The sequence below is a fragment of the Heliangelus exortis genome, chromosome 1 (assembly GCF_036169615.1).
Source record: "Heliangelus exortis chromosome 1, bHelExo1.hap1, whole genome shotgun sequence".
Lineage (NCBI taxonomy): Eukaryota > Metazoa > Chordata > Aves > Apodiformes > Trochilidae > Heliangelus > Heliangelus exortis.
In genome coordinates, this window is record NC_092422.1 from 81055408 (window position 1) to 81075187 (window position 19780).

At 38.9% G+C, this 19780-nt stretch overlaps 1 protein-coding gene across 7 annotated transcripts in view; it reads right to left on the reverse strand.

Moving 5' to 3' along the window:
* The window catches only part of TAB3 (TGF-beta activated kinase 1 (MAP3K7) binding protein 3), a 50613-nt gene that overhangs the window by 14270 nt on the left and 16563 nt on the right, over positions 1-19780 (reverse strand). For 4 of the 7 annotated variants that reach the window (XR_011727072.1, XM_071750390.1, XM_071750406.1 and 1 more), the window contains exons 2-3: positions 8094-8282; positions 1318-2770 (exon numbers count right to left, since the gene is read on the reverse strand). Coding sequence is in view for 6 of the 7 variants with exons in the window: in XM_071750390.1 (XP_071606491.1) it covers positions 1318-2770; positions 8094-8195 (1555 nt within the window). In the remaining variant the exon portion in view is untranslated. Of the gene's footprint in view, positions 1-1317; positions 2771-8093; positions 8283-12860; positions 13593-19258; positions 19317-19511; positions 19548-19780 lie in introns of those variants that run through there. The other 3 variants (XM_071750398.1, XM_071750424.1, XM_071750415.1) reach the window with 3 other exon arrangements.

The window sequence follows — 19780 nt, forward strand, 5'->3', positions numbered from 1 at the left end:
GGTTTTTTGGCGGGTTTTTTGTTTGTTTTGGTTTTGGGTTTTTGTTTTGTTTTGGGTTTTTTTTTTCTTTTTTGGTTTTTTTTTTCTTCTCCAAAATACACAAAGCTATCAAAGATACAAAGGGAAGACTATATTTCTCCATTTCAGAATGTGTTCTTCTCAGTTATGTGAAGATACTTACTATTTTCTCATACAACTGACAAGCTTTTATGAAGCTGTAATAGGAACACAACCAAAACAAAGCTTATAACCTAGGAGTTACCAACCTGCTGGTATCTGTTACCTCTATGTAACATTTCTAATTGGCTTTACCAGGTATAGAACCACTCTTCGTTGCTGAGTTAGAATAGCTCAGAACATAAAAAGTGAAATTAGAAATCAAGAACTCCAGGGCAGCATTATAACCATTATCCCAATCTCTAAAGTGAAATGAAGGCTAGACAGAGCAATGGAGCAACAGACTTTTCCAAAACAAATCCAAAATCAAAGTTCATTCTTCAAATAATAAATTATTACCATTCTGTCATTACCCCAAATGATTGGTTTGAATGCTTGCATAGTGATAGATTTGCTCAGTTTTAAATGTTTCAAATCTATACAGCAGATTACTCTGAGGAAAGACTTTTCAGCAAAAGGTTAGATTTCACCATTTTAACTTTTTTTTACTAAATTAATTCTTCATTTATATGTCACATTAAGACTAGGTTCTATCCCTATGCAGCAGAACACACATACTAAAATTTGTCTACTAATCTGTTCCTTATTTCTGAAAACTCTTTTGATTATGTTCTTCAAAACTATGTAATACCATTCAAAACAAAAAAATTATTTGACACACAAAGTAATTCTGGCTGCAGTCCTACCTCTACTCTTTCACTTACTACTCTCTGGCCTAAAGCAAATAAACAGGATTCAAATTCCCTGCAGAAGTTATTGCTTCAGGTATGATAAAACACCCAAGTACAGAACAAATACAGAACGTAAGAAAAACACGTGTACATTTATGGCATTCTTCAATGTAGAATTTACAAAACAACCACACAGTATATGAACAAACCACTTACTCTTATTATCTGCAGTGTTTTCTTTTAAGAAACTCCCCCAACATCAAAAGCACAGAAACCTTAATAATCACCAAAATTCTTTACGCATTAGATTGAAATTTGGTAAATTTTTTTTAAAATCAGTACAAACACTAATGATTTTGATGTAATTTCCATTATTCTCTGTACAGGTTCGAAATTTCTCACTTAGTAATACAAAATCAAGTTGAAAATGCATTTTACAATAATACAATTTGCAGAGTGAAACATTTACCTTGAGTGTAAGCGTAGTCATCTGATCCAGAACTAGAACTTCTCTGATACTTATGGCTTCCTTTTTCTCCTCCAGATCCTGGGATTACAGAAATAGGCTGAATAGGTTCTGGTGCTGCAGAACGCTCTTCTTGGTCCACTAAATTTAAAAGATTCTCAGTCGGTGCTCGACCTACTGTGATTTTAAAAATGGTTGGGTTTGGCTGAGATACCATTACCCGAGGAGACTGTGTTGGTGCACCTGTAGGTCCAGTTGGTTGAGTGTAGGTAATATATACTGGATTAACACTAAATGGAGGTTTGGGTTGACCTGACATACCTCTTGATGGAGAGCTTGAAGGGGGAGTAGTGGCTGTATACAGTGGGTGCTGGTTTCGTTGAGATGGTTGATTACTTATTGGCGAAGGACTTCTGTTCATTGCAGTCCCAGGTCTTTGTGGTGGCTCAACTGTAATTTCTATTTTATTCATGGAACCTTTGGATAAACTAGGTCCAGCAAAAGGAGGAAGGTACGATACAGAGTGACTACCTTGTTTTTGAAAAGTCTGGGATGCTTGCTGATATGGATGGGGTGGGACAGTAGAAGGACTAGGAGGCATGAAAACATGTGAACTGTGATGACCCAACTGAGGAGGTTGAACTTGGTGTTGAGGAGAGCCAAAGGGAGAGGGACACTGGGATGCCGGTGGCGATCGAAAAGCTGACTGAGGGATCTGAGGTTGTTTAGGAGAATACTGAGAAGGTTGGTAGTTCTGTTGATGTGGATACACAGGTAGAGGTCGGGGAGAATAATGTGGAACTGGGCCCTGTGGCGATGAATGCCACTGTGCATTCTGAGGAGTCTGTCGTCCTGAAGAACTTTGAGATGTTTGTCTTATATAAATAGACCCAGGAGTCCCATAAAGATTGCTTGGAATCTGTGGAAGAATTTGTAGAGCTCTGGGTACGCTCTGTCCAGAGGGGAGGTTTTGTGATAATGTAACAGTAATGGGATTTGTACTGTACCGAGGTATGTGCATATATGTGGGAGGAGGGCCTTGCATAGCAGACGTGTTCATTCCTGGTTGTATGGAAGATGGCTGTGGAGGTGGCTGTGGAGGAGGAGTAGCTGCATTTCTATTCTGGTCATTCATGAAAAATGGATTGTAACTAGGAGAAGCTGCCACAACAGCGGGAGCAGAATGTGGTTCTTGAGCTAAGCATATCAGCTGTTTACCTGCTGTGCGTTGTGGATCTATATGTCCATCACTTGAACTGTGTACCAGTGTACGACCACCATTAAGTTGAGCTCCATCCCCTGCATGATAGCTGGTATGAGGATGAATACCCAGATTAATGTGCAAAAGGCTATTTCTATTCATCCTGGTGTCATCAGGGCTGTGGTACTCCATATATAAGTATTTGTTGCTCTCCTGTGCAAGGGCTCGACAACAGGCATCTAGGTTGTTGTTGTTCTAGGAGTAAGAAGGGACACCTATTATTGTCAAATAGCAAAAGAAAAAGCCAGTGCTCAGTGTTCGACAAATACTCAACAGAAGCTGCAATCAAGCCTAGCCTGAACACAACTAGGAGTAGCATTTCACAGACATGAATGTTGAAATGAAGGTAATACCTACTAAGTCATAGTATGCAACTAGTACTTAGCTCACACTGCATCTAGCAAAATGCTATGGTAACACCAGCTACAGTTTGACATTAAAATACCAAGTCCACTTTTCAGGAAAGCAATACTCAGAACACCCTTGACATCTTGTACAAGGAACAGGTATGTTAAATTAATTCTGTAACAATACTAGATCAGTATGAAAACCACCGGAAAGCCAAAACTAAAATACAGAAGACATTTAACTGCGTACCCGAGTATTTACCTTTTTCACCTTTATTTTTACTTTTTACATGAGTATTTCTCTTTACCTAAAAGTTTAAAAGCCCAACATTTTAAACAAGCTTCTCTTGGTAAAACAAAATTTAGTGCCTCAAAAATGAAGTCAGAAATAGGTACTGCTTGAAAAAGTAACAGTAACCTCATAAGGCACCCTACTATTCTGACAGTTTAAACTGTCTTTAAGAATTTCAGGCTCAAAGCTAAAAACCCCATGGCTTATTCATACATCAGTGAGGAAACCATATAACCCCTGCAAAAGTTTTATTTTCTCTGAGGTGCCAGCAGATGAAACTATAAAGACAATGTATTATGAATGAAATCAAAATTATAATGGGGAAGTCCCTCTCCCTTCCTCTCATCTCCAGTCATTTTAGTGTAATCTGATTTTGTTAGAACAACACAAATGAAAGCTTTTCCAAAAGAGTAAAATCACTAGAAAACATTCCAGACCATGGACTTTTTTTTTCTTTCTCCCCAGTTTCTCATACAACAGCCTGGATCAGCTGTGGTTCAGTTTTTAACTTAAATAAATAAATAAGAAAAAAACCACTTTTAAGTCAAGTTCAACTACCTAGCATGATTGAATAGCTTGTGTTGGAAGGAACCTTAAAGATCATCTAGTTTCAGTGTCCCTGTCATGTGGGACAGTTTCCACTAGACCAGGTTGCTCAAGGCTCCATCCAATCTGGTCTTGAATATTTCCAGGGAAGGGGCATCCTCAACTTCCCTGGGCAACCTGTTCCAGTGTCTCGCCATCCTCACAGGGAAAAATTTCCATTTAATCTCCCCTCTTTAAGCTTAGAACTGTTCTTGTATCACTACATGCCTTTGTGAGAAGTCCCCCCACGGCTTTTCTATAGGCTCCCTTCAGGTATGGGAAGGCCACTGTCTCCCAGAGTTTTCTTTTCTCCAGGCTGAAGAACCCCAACTCTCTCAGCCTGTCCTCACAGGACAGGTGCTCCAGCCCTTGATCATCTTCATGGCCCTCCTCTGGACTCCTTTCAACAGCTCCATGCCTGGGGCCTACAAGAAAGCTGGGGATGGACTTTTTAGGATGTCAGGTAGTGATAGGACATGGGGGAATGGATTCAAACTAGAGAAGGGTAGATTTAGATTGGAAGTTAGGAAGAAATTCTTGACCATGAGGGTGGTGAGACATTGGAACAGGTTGCCCAGAGAGGTGGTGGATGCTCCATCCCTGGAAGTTTTTAAGGCCAGGCTGGACAGGGCTCTGAGCAACCTGATCTAGTGGGAGGAATTCCTGCCCATGGCAGGGGGGTGGGGCTGGAACTACCCCTTCCAACCCTGAAAATTCTATGATTCTATGTCCTTCCTTCACTGGGGACTCCAGAATTAGACACAGTATTCCAGGTGGGGTCTCAGGAGAGTGGAGTAGAGGGTGAGTATCACTTCCCTTGACCTGCTGGACACACTTCTTTTTGGTGCAGCCCAGGATACAGTTGCCACTTGGGCTGCAAGTGTACATTATGAGCTCATGGTGAGCCAACACCACTCAGTTATCAATCCATTCTCTGCCCAGCCTGTATTTCTGCTTGGGATTGCCCCAGCCCACATGCAGGACTTGCACTTAGACTTGCTGAATATCATGCAGTTTGCATGGGCCCACCTCTCAATCCCGTCAAGGTCCTTCTGGATGGTATCCCTTATGTCCACCATGTTGACTACACCACACAGCTTGGTGTCATCAGTAAACCTGAGAAGGGTGCACTTGGTATCTAGTCAGTCTTAATTTTAAAGTGAAGATCACCTTCCCAATATTTTGTATGATTTTGCTATCTGTCCAACACAAATATTTTGCATCCATGTTGCTGACAAAGGTAATAAAAAGCATTGGTTCCAACACCAACTCTTGAGGAGCACACCATTTGTCAATGATCTCCATTTGGACATCGAGCCATTGACCACAGCTCTATGAGTGCAAACATCCAGCCAATTACCTACCCACTGAGTGTTACATCTATCAAAACAGCATCTTTCCTATTCAGAGACCAGGAGGTTGTATGGGACAGTGTTAAATGCTGCACACAAGTCCAGGTAGGTAAAATCAAATATACATTAATAATGCTTTCACTTATACTTTAAGCACTATTACTGTATCGTTTGTATATATATTAATATTCATGTGGTCTTGCAATACAATTTTCAACAGTCTACCCAGTTGGTTGAAAAGTCAGTTACAGTTCTTTTCTAAAGGATTGATTACAAGTCAGTCTTGATGACTTTCCAAAAATTTCATATAATTTCACTAACAAACACACATACCCAGCATCTTCTCAGATGCAGACTTACTACTGAACATGACAGAAGACAATTAACTTAATTACGTATGGCTCTACATATACTTCTCCATGACCACTTCTTCATGCCAAGCTTCCCTTCTGATCCTAGTGGTCAATGGGTATATTCAGATGTACCACAGAAAAATGTTGAACCAGAAGATGTGGGAACCTGACCTTGTAATAATAACCATCACCACAGTGCCAAGACAGCAATCACAGAAAAATTAACTGCTACCATCAGCCAACAGCAATTCATTTGTATTCCATAGAATAACAGAATTCTCACGGTTGGAAAAGACTTCTAAAATTACCAAGTCCAACTGTCAACCCAGAAAAACAAACCATAACCACTAGAGCACATCCTGAAGCACTACATCTACATATTTTTTAACACCCCCAGGGACTGTGACTCCACCACCCCCCTGAGCAGCACATTTCAATGCTTGACTACTCTTTCAGTAAAGAAATTCTTACCAGTATCTACTCTAAAACTTCCCTGGTGCAACTTCAGGCCATTTCCTCTAGCCCTACAGTTATTTACCTGAGATAAAAGGCCAACACACATCTCATTACAAGCTCCTTTTAGATAGCTGTAGAGAGTGTAGTAAGGTCTCCCCTTCGGCCAGGAGAGGAAGTTTAGTTCTCCATGCTAAACAATCCCAATTTTCTCAGCCTCTCCTCCTAGGACTTGTTCTCCAGACCCTTCACCAGCTTGGCTGCCCTTCTCTGAACTTGCTCCAGCACCTTAATGTCTTTCTTGTAGTGAGGGGCCCAGAACTGAACACAGTACTCAAGATGCAACCTTGCCAGTGACAAGGAAGGAGCCACAGTCCTGTTCCTGTTGGCCACACTTATTTCTGATTCAAAACAGGATGCTGTTGGCCTTCTTGGATGCCTGGGCACACTGCCGGCTCACATTCTGCTGGGTGTTGACCAGCACCCCCAGGTCCTTTTCAGCCAGGCAGTTTTCTAGCCACTCTTTCCCAAGTCTATAGCATTGCACGGGGCTGTTGTGATGGAAATGCGGGACCTGGCACTTGGCAGTGTTGAACCTCATACTACTGGCCTTGGCCCTTCAATTCAGACTGTCCAATCCCTTTGCAGAGCCTTCCTACCCTCAACACTCCCACACAACTTGGTGTCATCTGCAGGCTTACTGAGGAAGCACTCAATCCTCTCATCTAGACATTGAACAAGACTGGTCCTAAAACTGAGCCCTGCGGGATACAGCTTGTGATCAGCTGCCAACTGGATTTAATTCTGTTCAGCACAGCAGGCCTGGACAGTCACATAGTTTTTTACCCTGCAAAGAGCACACCTATTTGTGCCATGAGCCACCAGCTCCTCTAGGATAACGCTGTGAGAGACAGTGCAAAAGGTTTTACTTAAGTCCAGGCAGACAACGTCCACAACCATTCCCTCATCCACTAGGCTGGTCAAGTGGTCAGAGAAGGAGATGAGGTTGGTAAAGTAGAATGTGCCTTTCATGAGCCCATGCTGGCTGGGCCTGATCCCCTGGGTGTCCTGCACTAGCCACATGAACACACTCACAAGATTAAGCTCTCCATAATTTTCCCTGGTACTAAGGTCGGGCTGACAGCCCTGCAGTTCCCTGGATGCTCCTTCCTGCCCTTCTTGTAGATGGGCATCACATTGGCAAGGCTCCAGCTGTCAGGGACCTCCTCTGTTTACCAACCAAGACTGCTGGAAAATGATGGAGAGAGGCTTGGCAAGCTCCTCTGCCAGCTCCCTCAATACTCTTGGTCAATCCCACCCAGCCCCATAGACTCGCGAGTGTCCAGGTGCCATTTCAGGTTATTAACTGCTTCCTCCTGCATTATGGGGGGAAGTTGTTCACACAATACAAAATTACAGCCACAGCTATAAGTAAGCCTACTCTTCTGCCAGGGTACAGGCAGGATGCAAATAATAGCTTCACTATGTTCACACACAGCAGTTTATCACATCAGGTTCCACCTCTATGGTCATAGAAACATACAAGATCTGGTTTGGCCCTATATTAGACTCCTGAATCTTCCCATAAACAGAAGGTATTCCCAGATGACCACAACTTTGAAAAATGACTGTGTGGTCACCTACTATCACTTCCAATTTGTGACTTCAGATGAAGAAATGGAAAGGGGGGAGGGAAGAACTCTCACCTGACTTGAAAACACAGAAGTAAAAATAAGCCTTTGGACAGCTAAGGCAAAAAGATGCCATGAAGACAGAAAACCTAAAGAATGTGTCATTGTCTGCTAAAATCTCCCCCAGGATATGTATGTTATTTGTATCACTTTCATCAATAACCATCCCATTAGCCACTTTCTTTCATATCCTGTTTGCATACATTCATAGGTTGCATAGACAAGGAAGAACAGCCAGCAGGAAAAAAAACTACCGGACTACAAACAGAGGTGAAGAATGATAAAAACCTTTGCACAAAAAAGAGAGGAAAAAAATGCAAGTAGTGTAATTTTCCATCCTTTCAAAATAAAACCAGAAGAAAATCTATGCTCCATGTATACTTCTAAAAATAATTTTATACGACAAAAACTAAATACACAGATGCTTAAAAACTCTTTACCATACCTGAAGCATACACTGAGATACCACTCCTTCGGGTATCTCAGGGAAACGTTGTCGGAGATCATGGAGTACCTGCACATCAAGTTGTTGACTGCTCTGCGCCATGCCAGATGGATGGTGTTCCAGATTACCAAAAACCAGAAGTCAACAGGCCTTCCTATGATTGTGGTCTTCTGAGGCTTCTGGCATTTTCTGAAAGAGGGAAAACACAATCAATTATCTTTAAGCCACTAACAACCTTTCTTCATTTCCCAGCTGTATATGTAAAAGAATTACTGTATTCCATTTTTAGATCGAGGTATCGAGAGAGAGTGGCTTAAACACAAGACTGGGAATCATCCTTTCTCAAATTTCTAATATTAAAAAAAAATATTACAGGTATGTCTACATGACATTTCACTGGAATGCTAGTTCAGGTCTTTACACAGTCCCACTGTGGTACTATGTAGGCATAACTTCAATTAAAATGATTACATAAAATGGAACTGTTACATATTTACTCCCAGTGGAATTCTGAAGAGTTTGTTAGAGAAGTCTGAAGTTATAACAAAGTATGCACGTCTTATTTACAACCTGCTAGAAATAACAGGCTGGAAAACTAAGCACCATTAAACAAACATACTCATCTAGAAATAGGGCCTAGACTCTTTCCTCTTACATCACTACAAATTCAAGAAATTAGAAGCAATTTCTGTGCAACTTAAGAACAGTTAAAGACAATTTAAAGAGTCCTTTTTAGAATTACGATAAGCACCTATTTAAGATTTTTGTAAAGCATCTACAAAATTCATACTAACATGATTAGTGACAATAAAAGCTCTACTCACTTCAGGATATGTGAATGTAATGGCAAAAAGACTCTGTCTGAACTTCAGTACTACTAGAAGGCAAATACTGTCTGAATCAACAAATGCTTTTGTCACTTGTGGCTCCTAATCACAGCAGTAATCAAAAGTCTTAAGTAAAGATTCACAAAGACTTTGCACAAAGGTGGTGCATGACATAGCTCCTGCATCACATTTACTATTGCTGAACTTCAAACACCTTTCCAACATTACTATTCGATTGAATTCTGAACTGCAGGGAATGTAGTGTTGTGTTCAAAAACAGAACTGAAAGTCAGGTACAGCAGAGTTGGTGTTCAAGTAGTATATTAAGCTATTCAAAGATCCATGTTTAAATCATGCTTATCCCAACCTCAGTGCAATCGTGGGTAGCATAGTACAGGTATTCTGGTCAGCTTTTACATGTTAGCTCAACTTCCATAGAATCATAGAATCATAGAATTGGCTGGGTTGGAAGGGACCTCAGAGATCATCAAGTCCAACCCTTGATCCACTACCGCTGCAGTTACCAGACCATGGCACTGAGTGCCACATCCAGTCTCTTTTTAAATATCTCCAGGGACGGAGAATCCACCACTTCCCGGGGCAGCCCATTCCAATGCCTGATCACCCTCGCAGTAAAGAAATTCTTTCTAATGTCCAACCTAAACCTCCCCCGGCACAACTTGAGATACCTGTCTAGATTCCAATACCTGTCTAGAGCAATACAACAGATCAGTACAAACATATGCACCCCTTTAGGTACAAACTTCAAGAGTTTCCTGTATCTTTCTTGAGAAAGTCTCTTAAGTTTTCATCGGCAGGAAAATAGAATATATATATTTTCAAAGAAATTTAAAAACGTCAGCTTTAGGGTGGGAAGTATCTGAAATATATCAGTATCTGAAATAGAAGATAAAAAAATAGGAAAAAAAATAGGAATTTAATTTGAATGAACAAAACCCTTTGTACCAATTCTCTCTTCAAATACAAATTCAAATTAAACATGGGTGAACAGACTGGAGATCCATCACCAATACATATAAAGTTGTTTTACAATGCTTTTACAAAAATCCAAATTGATAACTTCTTTGATGTTTTTCTAACACTTCCTGAATATGTGTGGTGACTAGAGATATAACATTCACATGTAATTGGCAGCTATTGGCCAACTATGAATTTTACCACAGAGTTCTCTTCTAAACATAAATAATGGATAACAGAAATTTCCATTCTTATTTTGAAGAGCTGAAGCTTCTAGACTTTACAGATATACAGATGGCCTTGAAAAGTCTACAAGTAACTCAAAATAATTGTCTTGAGAAACACAGACAGTCATTCAGATCTCCACAGATTCCATGGCTATACTAGTGTACAAATTTGTTATTTTTCAGTCAATACCACAAAATGCACTACTGCCACATCTAGGAGACCAGCATTTTGTCCACATTGTCCAGTATTTATTTACTGCCTATTATGCTTGACCTGCCTAAAACTGACTGCACCTTTTCCACTTCAAGCTGTCAAAAACCAGCTGGAATACATTACATGCTTCTCATGTTGTTCCACAGCAGCAGAGAAGCAGAGAAACAAGGTGTTCAGACAGCCAAAGGTCTGCAGCACAGACTACACAGCTAAGATGTTTGGACAAGAGATCCAACTGAGCCACAGGAGACCAGGAAAGAATTCTTCAAAGCATCTTTTTTTCACAGCATGCACAAGCTAAGGGACATATTGAGGTGGCACTACACTACCAGACTTGTAATTACTGAAAGATCAGAGAGTAGAACACATCAAAAAATAACCCATAGCGACAAAAACCCCAAGCCGAAACCATCCAAGCCTGAAAGTTTTATTTCATCTAAAACTTTCAAAAATGAGGATACCCAAACTCTAGTTGAAAAGTATTTCACAAGACTGGAATAAATTAACATTGCTACATATGTTGCTTGAAGAGGTTGAAGAGGCTGAATCACAGGCTGAGACAAATTGTATGAGGTTTAACAAGACCAAGTGCTGGGTCCTGAATTTCTGTCACAACCCTAGACAAACTAGAGGCTTGGGGAAGAGTGGCTGGAAAGCTGCCCATCAGAAAAGGACCTGGGGTGATGGCTGATACTCAGTGGAGTATGAGCCAGAAGTGTGCCCAGGTGTCCAAGAAGGCCAACAGCATCCTGCCTCTTATCAGAAACAGTGTAGCCTGCAGGAGAAGGAAAGTGACTGTGCCCCTGTCCTCATCACTAGTGAGGCTGCATCTCCAGTACTGTGTTCAGCTCTGGGCCCCTCATTTACAAGTAAGACATTAAGATGCCACAGCAAGTTCAGAGAAGGGCGACCAAGCTGGTGAAGGGTCTGGAGAAAAAGTCCTAAAAGGAGAAGCTGAGGGAAATGGAAGTGTTTAGTTTGTATGAGATTTAGGGGAAAGGAGGTTGTAGTGAGGAGGGTGTTTGCCTCTTATCTCAAGTAAATAATGATAGGGTTAGAGGAAATGTCCTGAAGTTGCACTGGAGAGGTTTAGACTCGATATTAGGAAAAATTTCTTTACTGAGAAAGCAGTCAGGCACTGCAAAGGTTCCCAAGAAGGTGGTAGATTTGCCATCCCAGGAGGTGCTAAAAAACTGTGTAGGTAAGGTACTTCAAGACATGCTCCAGTGGAGATGGTGATTTTTATTTTTTTTTTTTTTTTTTGGGGGGGGGTGTGGGGATGTTAAGAGCTGGAAGCAGTGATCTCAGGGAGATCCAACCATGTGATTCTGTGATACATGGCAGTTTTAACAGGCAAAACAAAGGATGTTGTTGCAGAATTGTTTCTGCTGTGTTAACACACAGAAATGACCTCAGAAGCCACTAGTGGATCTTGGGGATTATGCAAAACATGACTCAAGTCCTAGAGATGTACATTCTCATCAGTTTTCACAGCTTTTACGTGCCCAAATTATATGTACGTAAAAACAGTATCTTAAATTTAATATTCCTTCCTTAAACCATGCGTGTACCTTGAAAGTTAGAAAAAGGTCAACATTTCCACCAATCAATTCATGCCTCTTTTCTGAAAGACTGAATAAAAAAATATAATTACTGTAGTCTTGACAATTTCCACAGACACGTTCAAATATATAGAGGAGGAGATCCATTTTAATACTGTTACTTTTTAAGAACTGATTCACCTAAAATTAAGGTACATGAATCATCAGTAATGAGATCAAAGTGAAAAACAAATTAGGTTAAAAATACTATCTGGAAGTTTATAAATTATGTACTGATATACACTTCCACAATTACAATATATGCAGCAACTAAAATAATTTCCGAGTGAATTTCTAGAGACAAGTTAAGCTAGAACACAGTAAGTTCCACCCCAACATGATGAGAAACTTTTTTATTGTGAGGGTGATGGAGCAGTGGCACAGGCTGCCCAGAGAGGTTGTGGAGTCTCCTTCTTTGGGGACTTTCAAATCCTGCCTGGATGCATCCCTGTGTGGCATCCCTTAGGTTATCCTGGTTTGCCAGGGGGTTGGACTGGATGATCTCTAGAGGTTCCTTCCAGCCCCCAACATTCTATCATTCTAAGTAACCTAGAAGGCAGTATTTGCATCATCAATTTGAAGTTAACTGTTAAAAGAGTTTTATAATAATAGTTGGGCCTTGAGGGATAAAAGGAAAAAAAAGTAAGACAAAACACAATATAAACAAATCGGTTTATAAAAGCAACACGTCAAAAGCATTCTGATTCCATACCTTTTATGTAATTTTTTTCATCTTAAAATATTATTGAAATCTTTAGATTATAAGGATGAGAAAACACAAGTAGATTAAAGTACAACCAGGTAAAGAATCTAATTTTTTCTTGGGAATACTACAGAAACATAACTTAAATTGTCCTGACTTCTAATCAAATGGATGCTGACACCAACAGATGAAAAGGTGATTTACTGAAGATACGCACATGAATGCAACCCAATAGTTGTAATTTTTTTTCCCCGTGTTCATTTCTGTTCGATCAAAGTGCTGATAAATTTTGGCCTTCAGATTCATAAATGCAGTAGGTATCTTTTTACATAAGAACTCAGGGAAATTCTTTCAAGCACTTGGAATGGACTGGCAGGCTTTTAGCCAAAAGGTAGAAAAGGATCCAGGGAAAACTAGTGAAGCTGGATCCTCTATTCTGCATTAACATTGAAGGACCTGAAGATATCTCGAAATTTAAGAGGACGGAACAGTAAAACAGTATCAACTTCATAATTACAGAATCTTCAGAACAGAAAGAAGAAAATCAGTATTAACATAAATTAGTTAGTTGAAAGGAAAATGAAAATATGTATCATCTCTACCAAACAAAACTGACTGTGGAGACATCTAAACTCACTGGTAGTAAATGTGAAATATCAAGTCCCATAAAATTATACAATCCAAACTCACGACAGTAATTTCTAATTGTTATCTGTTTAAATATGATTTGCCAGCACCAAAAATTCATTCCTGTTTATAGTTCCTACTGGCATTTGGGCATGAAACTTCAGAATAATAATGATAACAGTATTACTCAGACCTTTATTCCTGTTCTGAGCCAAACAGAAGAGCAGTAATGTCTGAACACCCACCCTGAACAGGAATTTTCCTTATTTCTGTGGTAGTGAATAAAGGGAGAACTGTGAAACGCAAAGACAGAAACTGATGAAGAAATAAAAATTAAAATGTAAAATTCAGCTGCATTAATCTAGGTAAGTATAGAATTTTACTTTCACAAAAAATGTCAAGGCAAATAAAAATGAGATCATGTCCAGAAGAAAAAGACTGTTCTTTACATGGAAGATCAATAATACAAGCTTGACACTAATTTGGAATTGCTTTACTAAAGCAGGCCTTTTTGTTTTCAAAGCCATGCTGTAACTAACTGGCTGCACAGCATAAGTTCTGAATCTGACACTTGAAATCCTTTGTTTTAAATACACCTGTTAAATGGAAAGAAGCTGTGAGCACATCTTATGAATCATAGTGCTTCTTGAGGGAATTTCAATCCATTAGACTTTTCTCTCAGTTTGGTTATGCTAGCTACAGCTCCTGAAATTACTGTTTCAGGTTTTGTCATTGCATTTCTTCTACTTACTTATTTTGCTGAAGCTGGCCTCAAGAGTAAGTTATTCCACCATTTTGAAAAAACCTGCTCTAGTCTGAAGAGTCTTTTTGAAGAACATAGACCATGCTCAAAGTACAAAAAACCCTAGCACTAAAAGACTTGCTTTACAAAGAAATATTACTGAAATACACAACAAACTTGGAGGACACAGTGTTTAAAAAAAAAATTAAATAGAACACAACTTTTCTAATATAAAATTGAAAAAAATGTTTGCTTGTTTGGCTGCTTATTAAGAACATATATTAGGTCATTCATGTTTCAACAGTACATACTTCTAGATTTGTAAACTCAAGATGTGTATTATTATGGAAATAATCCCAACAGAAAATTATCCAGGTACTCAACTATTCTCCTTTACCAGACACACTGAATAACAGATTTTCTAAATAATCTATTATTTTCCCAACCGTGAAAATTTCATTGTACCCCTATAACTCAAAAAATTAACCTGCATTTAAAAGATTCACCTACTTACTAGAAATATCTTTATTAAATCACATGGTACAAGAAAGACAGTGAAAACATTCCACTTCTCACAAAAGTAAAATACCACCTATCTCAGCTTCAGCACTCAAATTCAGCAATTGGTCCACAGCATTATTTGGAAATTAAAAAAAAAAAAAAATCTTGATAAGTTAGGTCCTTATAAACTGTCTTAGAGGGAAATGATTTCAAAGTTTTTATTTACATATACATGTATATAGCCTGCAAACTATTCAGTGAAGTACACATTTGTTACAGTGTCTTGAATGGCACTACCCTATTAGCAAGGACTGCTTGGAGGGCAGCTGTCAGTTCAGCTTCTGGATGTGGACAAACTTCCTTCAGAGATTTAGCTACAGTCCTCCAAGGAGTCCAAGATTTACTGCATATGAGTCAGCATGAAAAAGCAGCAAGATCAACTGTAGTGAGTTAGAGCTTGTAAGTAAGTGAATATCTTTCTCCACCATCCTTCCTGCTTTTGTCAATGCAGCTGAACTAACTCAGCCTGCTAAAACAACTAAACAAAAATAATTTTTTTTAAAAAATCACTTTTTGCTAGTTTAAGAAGCTTACCCTGCACAATCCATGACCCACAAAATATATCACACCACTGTGGAAAGGAAGAAAAGAGGCTAAAAAAAGATGAAAGGCATACAGGACCAGGTATACCACCTCCCTCTTTCAGCACAGGTAAGCCAGTTAAAGCCACAAAAAAATATATTGAAAATGCACCTTTATGTGAAGCAGACTTGGAACAAAAGAACCAAAGCTGTTCTTGTATAAACAGCACTAAATCAGGATGGAGATTTTGCCAAGTGCTGTTAATACAGGAGTTAGAGGAATAAGGCTGTGGCAGGAAGCACAGGAAAGCTGTCTATCAGGTGAGCTCTTAAGGTGTAACACCAGCAAGAGGTCAGAAATGAATCTATACTTCAAACTCCACCTAGCTTCCCCACAGCTCATACAAAATGCTCCATACACTACTCTTTACAAAATTCCTTCTGAACACTATGATAGCCCACCTGATGATAGGCAGCCAGCTCTTTATCACTGATACACTTCATACATCTTTGTTGTATCTGTACTGATAACTTGCTTCCAAAGGCTAGAATACCCTACAAACACTGCCAGTAGTAAAAGATGAGCAGACTAGAAGGAAATCAGCTCAGCTGACACGTTCAGAATGCACTTGATTGGACGAGATTAAGATCTTTTGTTTTTTTACCTAACACTTGTTTTAACAAATAGGTATGACTTTGGCCAAAATCTACATAACTACACAGTCACATCCCAATACCACTTCTGTATTTCAAAACTGAAGCAGATGTTAAGGTATATAATTAATGTGGTGCTTCCTACAATGCCTGCAAACATAGAGCAGAAAAGCTGATATGCAGCAACATTTTTGTAAATGAGCTTGTATAAAAACATGAGATTTGAAGATGATGATTCAAACTGAGTAGCTCTGCACAAAGGATTAACTAAGCAAAAATCTAGTTTTTAACATCCCATCCCACACGTATCTACCATTTGATAGGCACCTGCACTCAATTACAGCCTCATAAGCACGTCTGGCATGTGACATGGCTGCAGATGCAATCACATAATCTCACCTCTAATCCTTGAGCAGCCTCTGGAACCACTGTTGGTTTAAATTCACAAGTGCCTGCAGAAGAAGATTAAACTGACTGCACATGGTTTAAATTCAGCACACTATACTGATACTGGGAATAACAAAGAGAAAAAATTGTACAGTTTCCATTTCTTTAACCATTCAAATAAACAAGAATAGTTGACTAACATTCCACAAATGACAGAACACATCAATACAGCTAAGATTTTTGGATTGCTCTTGCACAAAAGAAGGCAAATACTTTTATGGCAATGTGACACCTTTATAAAAATTTGTTAGCTGGAAGATCTTAAAATCTCAGAAACACGAGAAACCAAACTGTTACAACAGTGCCAAGAGAGCATTTTTTCTCTCAACCATATTCAGTGACACATGCACTCTATTTAACAGGATGTATCGCAGAAAATAAGGATTACTTTTCCTTACAGCAGTACAGCTAAAATAATTTCTAGGATTATGTGTAGCTACAAAAATGTCTCCTACTCACAAATCCCAATGACCATTTGCTACAGAAGATTTTTTTATTTACAGGATGCAATATATCTTACAGCTTTGGAACTGTACTGGTTCACAGAGTAGGAAAGACACACAGTAGAAATCAAAGACATTTTGTCAGTTCATACCACCATAGTAAGTTACACAATGCAAAGGGAAAGCAGTCAGTATTTAAAGCTGAGCTGAGCATGCTGGTGTCACTGCTCTGAATGACTGGCTACATCACTAAAAACTTCATGGTTTGGCAAGCTGGTTTATAATGAACATTTGTTCACTTGTATAAAAGATCATCATAAGGTTCATGAAGCTTTTGGATAGCAGGAAGGCAACGTGAAGCACAATAAAGAAGTATAAAGCAAAATAAAAGCTGAAAAGCTATCATTGCTGACCAACTGGTCTTTTATATTAAGGTAAAGCTCTACAAGCTACCTCACAATTCTTGGTTTGATATCCCTGTTTAGCCATACAATAGTTACACAGTTGGGGTATTTGATGGGCCTAGAACAGCTTGAAGTACTAAAATGGAACATTATTCTTTAATGCCAGCATGATGAGCATACTATTACCTCACATTGATGAAATGGGTGTGTAAAGCAGTGAAGACATTCCTTCACTATTATTTTTTTTTTTTCCCTCCATAGCCCAAACTTAAGCAATACTGAGTCTTAGCCATGTTTTAAACTATTTCCATAGATTCCATATATGAGGAACATCATGATACAATGTGGTTCATCTAGATCACATAAAAGCAATGTGTAGTTCTCAAGGTAAGAGAAACCTGGATGGAGGAAATCCATTTTTGGCACAAGAATGGCACTACCTAGAAGTAGGACTCAGGCATAATAAGGTCTCACCTGTGCTCCGTTGGCAAGCATATTAATGATACAGGTTGTTACTAAAACTATCACATATTTTGTGCTGCCTTATGTGTCTTGTTATTTGCTTCGTTTTTCTTCCTTTCACTACAGCTTGTCATCTTTATAAGCCATCAAATCTAGATGAAGTAGTGCTATCATTTTACTGTTCTTCCTCTTCCATTTATGATAGAAGATATGAAAAAAGAAAAAAAAAAGTTCCAGGAACAACACAAACAGTTTAGTATTTACACCGATTAGAAAAATCCCTAAAACTATCAGGCACTTAGACACCAAGTTGCCAGGCAGAAAGGACTTAGAGGTAGTGCTCTACACATTCAAAATAAGTCACACATAAGTCTGTAGCCTTGGTCATGATTAAATTTCTGTTCTTTAAGGCAGGACTAGCATTTCACAATAGGAGACCTTATTTATTCTTCTACTCCACTGCTTTGGAAGCAAGAGAAAAGGAGTGAAAATCATCTCTTCCCTACATACAAGCTTTTAATAGCTACATGGAACATTACACCAGAAGATATTAAAACCAGAATGGTAATGAGGAAACTCCATAATGGGAACAATGATACTCATTTTACCAAGTAGCTAAGAGGTTTGTAGCCAGTAGTTCATCAACCAACTAGATCACAGAATCAAACTGTGGTTGGAAGAGACCTGGAAAGATTTCTAGTCCAACCTCATTGCTGAGGCCAAGGCCATCTTTCACTTGATCAGATTGTTCATATCCAACCTGGCCTTGAACACTTCTCATGATACAGCATCCACTTCTCTGAGCAGCCCACTCCAGTCTTAGCACTATCACCATAAGTAACTCCTTCCTTACATCTTACCTAAACCTCCTGTCTTTCAGTTTAAAATCATTGCTCCTTTCACTACAGACCTTGGTAAAAAGTCTTTCTCCATCTTTCTTGCAGACCTCTTTTATATACTGAAAGGCCACATCAGATACTATTAAATACTTACTAGGAATTTATGGTTCTCTCACTCCAAGGAGCCACTAGAAGCAGCTTTTGCTACCTAAAAAGGTTACAAGAGAAATAAGTTTTCAAGGCAAGCAGACAGTTCAGGAATGATGCTACTATGCAACAAGTGCTGATTTCCTGAAGAGTACGAGGTAAAAATCAAAACTTTAAGCACGAATGAGTTCGTGTAACTCACAGACACCCTGAGATTAGCACAAATATTAAATTAGCACCAAAAGCTACGAGGATGATGCCTTTCTTACCAGAACATATGATCTATTATTATTGACTCAATGTGAAATGCAGGCTATGGAAAAAAAAAAACAACTTGCAGTTAAAAAGCATACTGTCAGAATCTCTAATTCATAAACTCCAAGCATTGGTCCAGTTCCATAATTATGCCAAATTTTATTTTGGCTATTATAACCTGTTTTTGGAATCATAACAAGCCAGAAAGGAAGCAAGAAAACATGAAAATAAGTATATACTATACAAAGCATGGAAATAGGTCTGCTGCAAATCCATCGATCAAAAACTTCAGCATTTTTTTTGAGTACAGTCTGTTATTTCTCTTTCCAGGTTTAACAATAACTAGAAGCTGAGGTTTATACCAGAACAAAACTTGGCTAAAAAACCTGCAAAAACACTGGATGACTGCTTAACACAAAAATTATTCTACCAAGTGACCTTCTTTCTCAGAGGTAAGAGAAAAACATTTCTCAAACAAGCAATGTCTGTGAGTATTGCTACAGAGGGAGTTACCTGCAGGTCACCAGGCTGAATGTCAACCAGCTCAACAGGAATTCAATGCTGTTCCTGCCTAGGAGACAACAGTTAATAGCTTCTACACAGGGGACGTGATTCTCAGCACTAGCTCCGGCTCCTACATCACAAATTCATTGAAACATTTTGAATTTGCTTGTAAGACATTAAGAAAAGTCTTTGTTGCAAGATATGTTTATTTACACTGGTAAAAATACAATTAATCTTTCCCCAAAATCAACACAGTACTTACTTTTGCTGGAGTTCAGAGCAGTAAGTATTCATTAAAGCCACAAGTTTCAAAAAGACTGAAGACAAGAGTCATTAAAAAAAAAAAAAAAGTAGTAACCAAACTGCCATTAGAAAACATAGAACTCACACTATTTCAGAGTTAATTACACTCATAAATCAACTGTTACAAATGCAAATGGCTATTCACATTATTAGACAAAAAATGCCTCCCTCACTTTTCTTCACCTTCTCACTTTAATTTGGACTTCTCTCTACTAAAAAAAAATGTTT